The sequence below is a fragment of the Apodemus sylvaticus genome, chromosome 20 (assembly GCF_947179515.1).
Source record: "Apodemus sylvaticus chromosome 20, mApoSyl1.1, whole genome shotgun sequence".
Lineage (NCBI taxonomy): Eukaryota > Metazoa > Chordata > Mammalia > Rodentia > Muridae > Apodemus > Apodemus sylvaticus.
The window spans coordinates 15,993,435-16,005,257 of NC_067491.1; the positions used below are offsets into that span (position 1 = coordinate 15,993,435).

Consider the following 11,823-nt stretch of genomic DNA (forward strand, 5'->3'; position numbering starts at 1 on the left):
TGCGATTGGGAGGTCTGTCTTAGCACTCCTTTTGAACAGTATCATGCCATTTTCATGTAAATAGCAGACTGTCACATCTCTTTAGCCAACTCTCAACTTTTCTTCACTTGGAGAGCTTCTGTTTCTTTAGTTTAGATTTGAATCTAACATCCTGGAAATGCAATGATCTTGATTTTCACTTGATCTTCAGACAGTATTAGAATGTGTTGCTGGTTTGGTTGGTCACCCTCTTCCCCTTGGGAAGTGTCACGTGAGTGTAGGTCTGTGCCACGCGTCACTGTGTGGCACACTTACCATCCTCATAACTAGCGCAGATGATGAGCACTTAGTCAGTGTGCAGCATGTAGCATTCCTAGGCAACATGCGTGTCGAATGACTCAGACATGTCTTCCACGTAGAGCTTAAGGTATGGTCCTTCCATGTAAAGACCCGCAGTTAAGTGTTACACGGGTAAGAGTAGAATGTCTGCCCAGCACCAGCAGACCATGCTACTGGTGCCCGTTCCAACTCTCAGTTACCTTGTTGTGATGCACTTAAAATATAATTCAGATGGTCTAAAATGCTTCTCCCTCCACCCCCACCCCACCCCAGTAATAATTGATAATATAGAAAATTCTAACTAGTACATACTTTTGTTTCTTTAAAAAGATGTAAGAAAATTAAAAATATGCAAGCTGGATTATATAAAATTTAATTTGTATATTAGTATAAAATTCATAGAGTAAAAGGCAGTTGATGCAAATGTGTACAACTAATACAGAGCTAATATTCAAAATCTATAAAAAATTCCTAACTAGTTGTGTCTTATGCCTATAAATGCCAGCATATAAGTCTGGATGCTGAGGCAGAAGTATTACCCTGAGTTCAAGGTTATTTGGGGCTACAGAGTGAGACTTTGTCTTAAATCACCACACGGAGAACAGTTTTTATAATGCAACAACTAATCCTCATCAGTTCAGTGGAGACAGGCCATGTCTCCAGTGAAGACAGTGGCAGTCCACACAGGAGAGTGGGGAGGACCGGCTAAGTCAGGAGGAAGGCAGGGGCCCACAGCCGACCAGAGCAAGATGGAGAGGTCAAGGCTAGCCTTGGCTGAAGAGCAACATTGTGACAGCCTGGGCTACATGAGACTTAAACAAAATACCATCAATAAAATGGAATGCCATAAGTCACTGCTGCCTGTGGTGGCGCATGCACTCAGTCCCAGCACTCAGCAGGCGGAAGCAGAGATAGAGCTCTGAGTTGGAGGTCACAGAGCGACTGGTCGATAGCTCAAGGCAAAGCCAGCTAGTAAGACTTTTTTTTTTTTTTTTTGGTTTTGGTTTTGGTTTTTCAAGACAGGGTTTCTCAGAAATCCGCCTGCCTCTGCCTCCCAAGTGCTGGGATTAAAGGTATGTGCTGACTCTAGTAAGCCTCAGAGAGACAGAGAGAGAGAGAGTTAGTTAGTTAGTTAGTTAGTTAGTTAGTTAAATATACTGAGGCCCCAAGCCCAATAGCACACTCCTGTAATCCCAGCACTTCAGAGGTGGGGGGCAGAAGGATGTTCATTTATGTGGTGCCAGCTTGGGCCATGTGAGACTCTGTCTTGGGGGAAAATACTGTATCACTCAGCCTTTATAAGGTACTTAAAGTGACTGCACTTACAAAGACAAAGAAGAATCATGGTTTGGCAGGGGTGAGGAAAATATGGACTAGAGGGTTACTGATTAAAGTTAGAGTACATTTACAAAATGGCGAAGGCAGCATTACACTGTGATCCTTGTACCTAATGCCACTGAACACACAGATTGTTTCAAATGTGTAGCATTTTGTTTATTTCTTGTACGGTTTTGTTTTTGAGACAGGGTTTCTTTGTGTAGCTCTGGCTGTCCTAGAACTCAATCTGTAGATCAGGCTGGCCATATTTCAGAGATCCACCTGCCTCTGCCTCCCAGGAGCAGGGATTAAAGGTATTCACTGTCACTGCATGAGTAAAAATTGTAAAGTTTTTAAAAAAATGATGAGTGTGAATACTTTGCCTGCGTGCATGGATGTGCACATGTGCCTGCTGCTCTTGGTGTGCAGAAGCAGGATCAGCTCTCCTTGAACTGGAGTGATGGTGGGTAGTTGTGAGCGTCTGTGTGGTGTGGGGGCCTGAGAACCAAACCTGGCTCCTCTACGGGAACATCCGTCATGTGCTCTTGACCTCACTGAGCCCCGAGTCACTAGCTCTTAAAAATACAGTTGTAGAAGGAGGGAAGAGGTTTGTAGTTCTCTTTGTGGTTGTGACCCAATAGAATTTCTTAACGTATGTTACTGACTTTACATTCCCCTTGTCCCTGTGTTTTAGCCTCCATGAGTATGTTCTCTGATTTCCTGCAGTCTTTCTTGAAGCACTCTTCAACCACCGTCTTTGATCTTGTAGAAGAGTATGAAAATATTTGTAGTAGTCAGGTAAGTTAATTCTGTCCCACTTAAGTGCTTGGAGTTTTTTGTCTCTTTGGAGAAAAAAAAAAAGGAATCTGCTCCTTAGGAAGGAAAGTCTGAGGCTAGCGAGAGACAGCTTAGTGAGAAAACGCCTTACTCTGCAAGCCTAGGGCTGAGTTCAGATTCCCAGCACACCAGGGCCAGACCTGTGGGAGCAACAAGACAGATCCAGGAGGCCATTCAGTGACCGGAATAGATGCACTGCCACATTGCAAGTTACTGATAACGAGGGCGTCCGAGCATATGTGGGAGCAGGAATATTGGGTTCCGTAGCTTTGGTTCCATTTTGCTGTGAACCTGAAACTGCTATTTATCAAACAAGGAACAGGACCTCAGAAAATGGTCACATGTGAGGATAAGCAGAAAGTTGGCTTGGGAAACAGCCGAACAAATCGGCTTGGGAAACAGCCGAACAAATCAAGTGTCTGCCACACAGGGATGAGGGCCTGAGTTGAGCACGTGGTGGATCCGGGGCACAGGGCCGGAGCAGCGGTATTAAGAGGATGTCAGGGTAGAGGCAGGCCGATGACTTACTGGCCGGCAGCCTAGCCAGTCAGTGAGCCCCAGATTCACGGAAGACTGTCTCAAAAAGTATGGTAGCAAACTGGATGTAATGGTGCATGCCTGTAATTCCAGCCCTTGGGAGGTGGAGGCAAGCTGATCTCTGTGAACTCAAGGCCAGACAGAGCTGTATGCTGGGACACAGTCTCAATAAGTAAGGCAGAGACCTCTGACCTCCACGTGCATGCACAATCTTTACACACCCTTCCAGAGTGCAAATACATCACACACATTTGCATCCCAAAAGTCAGAGTGAACACACACACACACACACAGTTTTTGCTTTTTTTGTTTCAAACCAGGGTGTAACAGAACCCTGGTTGTCCTGGACTTGTTTTGTAGACCAGGCTGGCCTCTAACTCACAGAGATCTGCCTGTCTCTGCCTCATCACTGGGATTAAAGGTTTACACTACTGGCACGATTGTATCTTTTATATCTTTTAACATTTAATAGTTTCTGGTTTCTTTGTGGTATTGGTTTCCATGCACATGTCTGTATTGTATAAGAGTGTCAGGTCTGGACTAGACTGTGACTCAGGTGTTTAGATCACAGTCTGCTCTTTCAGAGGACCTGAGTTCAGTTCCCAGCATCCATATTGAGTAGAGCTTAACCACCTGAAACTCCAGGCCCAGAGGGGCCTGCCCAACTCCTCTAAGCCTCTGGGTGCAGCTCCATCCCTGAGGACATTTCTCAGCACAGTTATGCACAAATGCGTCATTAACTAAAAAATAAACCTTAAAAGAAAGTGCCAGGGCTTCTGGAACTGAAGTCCAGACCGTTATGAACTGCCATGGAGGTGCTAGGAATTGAGCCCAGGTCCTAGGGAAGAGCGATCAGGGCTCTTAACCACTGAGCCCCATCTCCAGCCTCTAACGTTTTATAGTTTTAAGCGTTTTTTATTGTATGAAAGGGAGCATTTTTTGTGGAGGTCGGGACAGCTTGTGGGAGTTGGCGCTCCCTCACTGTGTGGATCAGGTCCACGGGCTTGCTGTCCAGCACACACCCACTGGACCTTCTCACCAGCCCTCAGTCCAGGGCCCATAAGTGATCAATGTACCGATGACACTCTTCCTAAGCACCGGTTCACGTAGAGCATGTCTCTTGTGGGTGCTTTCTGACAGGGTGGGTAGTGAAGGTGTGAGTCTTGTGGTCTGATGAGGGTGACAATGTCTCAGTCCCCTTGGGTGTGCTACTCAGGACCTCTAACAGATTTCCTTTCTAGTCCCTAAGCCTCCTGCTAAACAATTTTGTACGTTTCAAGGAAAATATTTGAGTAGTTTCATTATATTCTCTTATGTGCCCAAAATTTAGTGATCAGTTCCCAAAAGGGTTCTAGATCACTATTTTGGAGAAAGGAGGAGCTTTGTTGACGATTTGTTTAGAAATAACATGTTTTAGCCAGAGCTACACAGAGAAACCCTGTGTCAAAAAAACAAAAAAGAAAGAAAAAGAAATAATATGTTTTGGTGTCAATCTTTAAGAATTTTATTTTCTTAGTTTGTTACATGTCATAAATTTTTCAGACATAATTTTAAGATACTGTTATTGGTTTATACGATTTTGTAAGGTAAATTTAACTTACCCTCTGGATAGATATGTGGGGAGGAAAAAATATATACCTGTGGCTAGTGTTGAATCTGAAGATTATAAAGTGTATTAAGCTTTTATGTATATTCACATAAATATATCTTGCTCACATTACTTTTTATGTGAGAGTGTTACACTGCATTCTATTAAAAACTTAGGTCGTCAGGAAAATGTATCTGCTTGCATATACACTGTACAAGATTAGAGTTAGCACTCCGCTCAGTAGAGAGGTACTAGGAGCCCTCTCATGTCTGTGCTTCTCGTTTAGGTGAATATCCTGAGTAAAATAGTAAGCCGGGCAGCGCCTGGGATGCAGAAGTTTTCAAAGACAGCCAGCATGCTCTGGCTTCTTCAGCAGGAGACCGTCACATGGCGGCTGCTTGCCTCTTTGTACAGGTAATGTTGTCTAGAACTCACACAACTCGTGAGTGAGATGAACAGAAGCTAAAAGGCCAGTTAGTGAGGGGTAGGCTTGGGATAGCTTTGCTAATCTCGGGATCAATCATTTCTTCTATTATTTTGTTTTTGGTTTTGTTTTTTTGAGACAGGGTTTCTCTGTGTAGCCCTGGCTGTCCTGGAGCTCACTCTGTAGACCAGGCTGGCCTCGAATTCAGAAATCCACCTGCCTCTGCCTCCCAAATGCTGGGATTAAAGGTGTGAGCCACCATCACCCGGCTTTTTAAATAATTTTTTATTTTTATTTTTAGGGATCATTTCTAATACTTCAGGTGTGGAGATTAAGTTAGGAAGAAGAGAGGCCGTCAGGTCATAAAGCTGGTAGCTACAAACATACCAGTCTGTAGCCAGACAAAGTACAATACCCCTGTAATCCCAGGAGACTGAGGCAGAAGGACTGAAAGTTTGTCGTGAGCCTGGGCTGCAGAAAGTAAGGAGAGAGAGACCTGGTGGGTTTGGGTTTGTTATGAAATACTGAAAGAAGACCATGCTTAATTTTGTCATATGAAAAAGGTGCGTGCCCTCAGGTGCCAGTAGGGCCGCCGCCACGGCTGCCCTTTTTGTTCAGTGTCGGTACTAGAGTGATGACGGAGTTGCTGCTTATTTCCTAAATTAAATATGATGATGGAGTTCACTGCAGATCGCTGGGTTTTGCCTAGTAGAGTGTGGAACAGCTTACCAGGTGGTTTCATGCATTTGTGGAAAGTAAAACTTTTTCATTTTGTGTTATTTTCCCCAGAGACAGAATACAGTCTTCATTAGAAGAGGAAAATATGTTTGCAATTGCTGTAAGTTTTCTATTAATTTTTCCCATCACAGTGTTTTCCCATTACACTTTGGAGATTTGATTTTCAACCCTGCATTTGCATTTCCCCATTAAATAAGATTTACAAGTGCAGAGAACATGCTCAGAGTGAAGTAATTATATGGATGGGTAAACATTCTTTCTATCCCTCTAACAATTTAACTTAATAACTTGGTTTTACGTCTATCAGATGTTTTCTGTGCATTTTATACATATGCACATAATCAAACTACTCTTGAACAATTTGTTCTGTTTTTGTTTTTCTTTCTTGGTTTTTGTAGTCCAGATGGCCTCAAAGTCACCACCCTTCTGTCTCCCCGTCTTGAGTGCTGAGATTATAGGTGTACCCCACGACACCACACAGCCTTGTATTGTTCTTAGTCATTTATTTACTCTTGGGCATTTTTGAGACAGTCTCCTGAAGCAGAAACTGTCCTAGCCCTGTCTGTCGGGTCAGAACTGCTGGGATTATGAGGGAGCAGATTGGCACCCAGTCAGGCCTCATGAATGCCAGGCTACTCTGCCATCTGCGCTGCATCCTAGCTCATAGTTTTTTGTTTTGCTTTTTAAAAATTCATTAGCTATAAATTTGTATGTCAGCAATAGTAATCTTATATGGTGTTATTCCCCCCGCGCCCCCCCCCCGCCCCCATCCACCTAACCTCTTACCTGTATGTGAAGATATAATTGCACCTTAACTATCCTAGTTTACTTTACTTCTCTATTTTGGTGGCAACTGTCTCATTTTAATATGTAAATTCTTGGTCACTGCTAAGAAAGCAGTTTGTTTGCTGACAGTTGGAAGGGCCTGGAAACAGTCGGTGGTCTTTTTGGATTTTGTTTCTTTTAGCTTCGGTTAACAGCTTTCTGTTATTTATTGTCATAATGGATTGTAATGATAGCTTTCCTAATACTGCATTATTTCTGTTACGATGGGTCATGTGATATTCCTGTATGTACCTCTAGATTTTATTAGGCACAGACTTTAAGGTCTGTGGTCTATTTCTATAACATCATTATGTAATCTTGTGTAGGATTGTGCAAGTTCTTCAGAACAAGTTCAGATAAAAACTTTTTTTGGTATATATTTTTTGCTGAAGAATGTGCAGATTAACTTGTTCACTGAAGGATGAGCAAAAATGTCTGTGGAAGCAATGCCTTCGAGGCTCAGGCTTGTTGCTACTGCTGGCTTTTCTGTCCTGCCCCAGAGATATACCCCTAAACCCCTCTCTGGTTTTAGTTTCTAAGATAAGTTCTAGTGTAGCCCCAGATCCAAATTTTTAAAATTATTTTATCATTTTATGGAAGTATTTTACCAGCATTTATGTCTGTGTACCATGTGTGTGCCTGGGAGTTTTCTGGAACCTAGAGTTCAGTGGACAGTTAGGAGCCCCATGTGGGTGGATGGTGGACATTCAACTCATGTCCTTTAGAAGAGCAGCCAGCGGCCTTCACTGCTGAGCCGTCCCAGTATTCTAGATATTAAAGCCTGTATCCACTTATGAGGCAAGTACTCTGTTATACTGGTGTCATCTTTTTTTTGTAAATAAAAATTTTTTTGAGATATATGTGTTGGCCTGCATGTATGTCTCTGTACCACATGTGTGTCTGGTGCTTGCTGAGGTCACAAGAGTGTACTGAAGCCCCTGGAACTGAAGTCAGGTGTGAGCCTCCTGAGGATGCTGGGAATTGAACCCTGGTCCTCTGCCAGAGCAACATGTGCTCCTAATTGCTGAGCCATATCTTCAGCCCCTATAATTTTTTAAGAATGCATATATAGCCAGGCATGGTGATACACACCTTTAATATAGGAGTTGGGGGACAGAGGCAAGCAGGTCTCTGTGGGCTCCAGGCCAGTCAGGGCTACACAATGATACCCTGTAAAAGAAAAGGAGAAGGCCCCATAAAGCAAAAGGTAAATAAATACACAGGCTGTCAAAGGTGCTCATTTGTGACTGACCTTGGTTTTGAAGTCATCTGAGAGTGTCCTCTTTTCTCTCCTCCCTGTCCTGTCTCTGTCCCAGGGGATTAATGCCAGCGAGAAGACGGTTGTGGAGGCGCTGTTTCAGAGGGACTCGATGGTCCGGCAGAGCCAGGTGCGGCTGGAATTCTTAAATTCATTCTTTAAAGAGTCAGGGAGAAAAGACAAATGACTTTTTTTTTTAACCTAAAACCTTTTTTTTTTTTAATTTTTGTTTTACCTAATTTTTTTCTTATTTGTAATTAAAAGAAATTTGGAATGTTGTTATTTAACTTTTGAATAACAATCTTTCTGTTTCCAAGGATAGACGATTAAATAGCATTATTCCTATAGAAAATACTATTTATTGTTGTATGTTTGTTTATCTTAATAAAGTAAAAATTTTGGTTGGAAAAAGTTATTTGATATCAGAAATTTCAGATTAAGAATGGAAGGACTACCAAAAATAAAGCATTTCAGAATTAAAGTGAGCTTTCCTGTTTTGTTTCTTTTGTAGTTGGTGGTAGATTGGCTAGAGAGTATTGCCAAAGATGAAATTGGAGATTTCCCGGACAATATTGAGTTTTATGCAAAATCAGTATATTGGTAAGTTACTGAGCCTTTGTATTATTTTATAAAAGTAAGAATACTTTCTTCCCGGGAGGTGGTGGTGCACACCTGTGATCCCAGGGGATGCAGAGGCAGACAGATCTCTTGAGTTCCAGGCCGGCTGGGGCAAAAAAGGAGAAGACACTACTGAGAAAATAAGTAGGCATCAGGAGAGACGCTCAGTGGTTAAGGCTCCTGTGCTCGTCCAGAGGACCTGAGCTCAGTTCTCAGCACCCATGGTGGATGGTTTACAACCTCCTGGAACTCCAGCTCCAGATTCTGGGCTTAACTTTTTTTTAAATACTGAAAATAAATGGGGGCTGACGTACCTTTGGTTCCAACAGTAGGAGGCAGAGGCGGGGGAGTCTGCGGGGTAGGCCAGCGGGTCCACAGAGTGAGTTCCCACCCCTCCGGGACTACACAGATGACACAGTAAAAGGCAGGGGCCTAAGCAGGGGCGGGCCGAGCCTGAGCACCAAAGCATGAAAGCGAGCTCACCTCACCGTCCTCCTCCACCTGAGGCAAGCTACCTTCTGCCTCTCTCTGCCTTTCTCTTTGTGCATTTTTCTACATTTGTTGTTTTTTGTATTTTGATTTTTCCCTTGTTTGGAACACACTGGTGTACCTTTGTGGGGTGTGTTTTTGTTTTGTCATCATTATCTAGAAAAAAATAGTATTCAGATTGCCCCTTTAGAAAACTGGTATTTCTTTTTTCAGGGAAAATACCCTCCACGCCTTAAAGCAGCGGCAGCTACTGTCTTATATAGGAAGTTCCCGGCCTCTGGTCACCGAACTGGTAAGTTCCTAGTCAGGGTGACTGTTACTGTGACGAGACACCACGGCCAAAGCCCTCAGAGGAAGGGGTTTATTCAGCTTGCGCTTCCACAGTGCTGTTTATCATCGAAAGAAGTCAGGACAGGAACCAGGAGGCAGGAGCTGATGCCGAGGCCGTGGAGGGGGCTGCTTATGGGCGTGCTCCTGTGGCTTGGTGTGCTTGTTTTCTTAGAGAGCACAGGACCATCATCCAAGGGATGGCCCCATCAACAGTGGTGCCCTTCTCACCAATCACTAATTAAGAAAATGCCCGACAGCTGGGTCTTTCCTCAGACTGAGGCTCCCTCCTTTCAGGTGACTGGAGCTTGTGTCAGTTAACAGAATTAGCCAGGATAGTAAGTGTTCTTGGAAACGAAGGTTGACTTTAAAGATAAGTAATATCCTTTCTTTAGTCACATTAAAATCGTTTTTGTTTGAAATTGTGATTGTGTGTGCTATTTGTCACTAAATGTTCAGAAACACACAAAAGTTATACGTAGGAGTAATGGTTTTAGAAATTCTGTGGAAATTTGTGTTTTTCAAGATTTATTTTTATTTATGCATATGTATAGTTGTGTGGGGACACGTGTACTTGTAAGTACATGTGCCTGCAAAACCAGAAGAGGCCACAGGGCCATCTGGAGTTACAGGCAGTGTGAGCCACCCATGCTGGGTGCTGGGAACCAAACTCGGGTTTTCTGCAAGAACAGAACTCCTGGTTAACTGCAGAGCCATCTCCAGCCTCATTTTTTGGTGTTCGATTGATTGTGTGTGTGTGTGTGTGTGCACTCTCGTCAGAGAGAGAGACAGAGACAGACACTCATGCTGGCTTTGAGCTGAGTGCTCTGGGATATTTTCACTTGTGCATTAGTGACTAGCATGTAGTTGGCTTTGTTGTTTCGGTTGTTTGTGAAGCACTGGGTGCTGTATTTGTTTGGTTGTCTTTTACTCTCCTGATGGCTGAGCCCATGTGTGAGCTGGGCAGCCCCCCTCTGCCACTGAGTTAGACCTCCAGCTCCATCTGTGTTTACATGAGAGTAATTTCAAACTGAGAACTTAGTGAGCTCTCCTGCCCTGTGTTCTCAGAAGGGCCATGTTTTCTAGTCACAGTCCTTCGGGTTTTCCTTTGTGTCTGTTTATTTCCTAGGTCTTTTCTAAGTACAGTGAGGGAATAAGCTCAGATAATACAGCCTTACCTGACCCAGCCCAGCCAGGATAATGGCGTCCTGACTGAGCTTAGCTGACCAGTCAGGTACTGTACTGGGCCAACGAAATCTGTCTGAGGTTGGGGATCAGCAGACAAATGGGCCTGTTAGGAACTCTTCATTCTCTTTATTAACCAGATTTTAAAGTCATTTACGTCTCTATGTACACGCCATATAGATTCATCATGTCATGTGGTTTTATGATGTGTGTAGGAGCATGTAGGGCCAGCGTTGTAGCTTATGATCTCAGCAGTACAGCTATGCCAACTGGGTCTCTAGCACAGTGTGCATGACCCACTAAGGTAGACAATAATGACTAGCCGGGCAGTGATGGCTCATGCCTGTAATCCCAGCATTCTGGGAGGCAGAGGCAGAGGCAGGTGGATTTCTGAGTTCGAGGCCAGCCTGGTCTACAGAGTGAGTTCCAGGACAGCCAGGGCTAATAGAGAGAAACCCTGTCTCGAAAAAACCAAATCCAAAAAAACAAAACAAAAAGAAGAGAGAAAATAATGACTAAACAAGAATGTTCAATGTGTGTATATTTGGAGTCTGTATCGTTAGTGGGGTTTTTCACAGGACCCAGACGCTCCCATCAGACAGAAAATGCCACTTGATGACCTGGACAGAGAGGACGAAGTCAGACTGCTGAAGTACCTCTTCACGCTCATCCGCGCTGGGATGACCGAGGAGGTGAGTGCCGCAGCCCTGCTGCTCAGGTTCCAGGTGAGAGCTTGAAGAGTCGAGGCGCTGTGCTTCTTCAGTGTGTGTCGCCTCCAGTGTCCTGCTCCACCCTCACGGCATTTCCAAGTAGAGCACGCGCCTGTGCCTCCGAGCAGTGCCCTCTGGGTTCCAGAGCTTAGCACATTCTTCATCAACCCAGACTTGGCCTTATTTGTCAAGCACTGCACTGCGACTCTGGTCGCAGGCTTCTCTCTCCTTGTGTTGAAGCCTGGCACTGGATGATGCGTCTCACACACTGGAGACTATAGAGGTGGAGGTTTTGTGTGTTTGGTTTTTGTTTTGTTTTTTTGGGTTGGTTTTTCAAGACAGGGTTTCTCTGAGTAATCCTGGCTGTGCAGGAACTCATTTTGTAGACCAGGCTAGCCTCTCTGCCTCCTGAGTGCTGAATAAAGGCATGTGCCGCTGCCGCCTGGCTTATAGAGATTTTTATAATAGCCTTTTATTCCATGAGTAAGGTCCATCCATCCAGTTACTTTAGGAAGAGTCCATGTTCATGACTGAGTGCCATAGTACCCTGTCTGCAAGCCTAACGTAACGAAAGGAATTGTCAGAACAATAAGGTGCGCAAGATACAGGTCAGTGGGCAAAGTGCCCGCCTCACGTGTGTGAAGCCAGGTGT

At 44.1% G+C, this 11,823-nt stretch overlaps 1 protein-coding gene across 2 annotated transcripts in view; it reads left to right on the top strand.

Moving 5' to 3' along the window:
* Nup107 (nucleoporin 107) overlaps positions 1-11,823 on the top strand; it is a 34,938-nt gene that overhangs the window by 5,373 nt on the left and 17,742 nt on the right. For both annotated transcript variants that reach the window (XM_052165330.1, XM_052165331.1), the window contains 7 exons: positions 2,330-2,433; positions 4,884-5,011; positions 5,811-5,859; positions 7,901-7,972; positions 8,354-8,442; positions 9,163-9,241; positions 11,040-11,153. In XM_052165330.1, the coding sequence (XP_052021290.1) occupies positions 2,330-2,433; positions 4,884-5,011; positions 5,811-5,859; positions 7,901-7,972; positions 8,354-8,442; positions 9,163-9,241; positions 11,040-11,153 (635 nt within the window). The remainder of the gene's footprint in view (positions 1-2,329; positions 2,434-4,883; positions 5,012-5,810; positions 5,860-7,900; positions 7,973-8,353; positions 8,443-9,162; positions 9,242-11,039; positions 11,154-11,823) is intronic.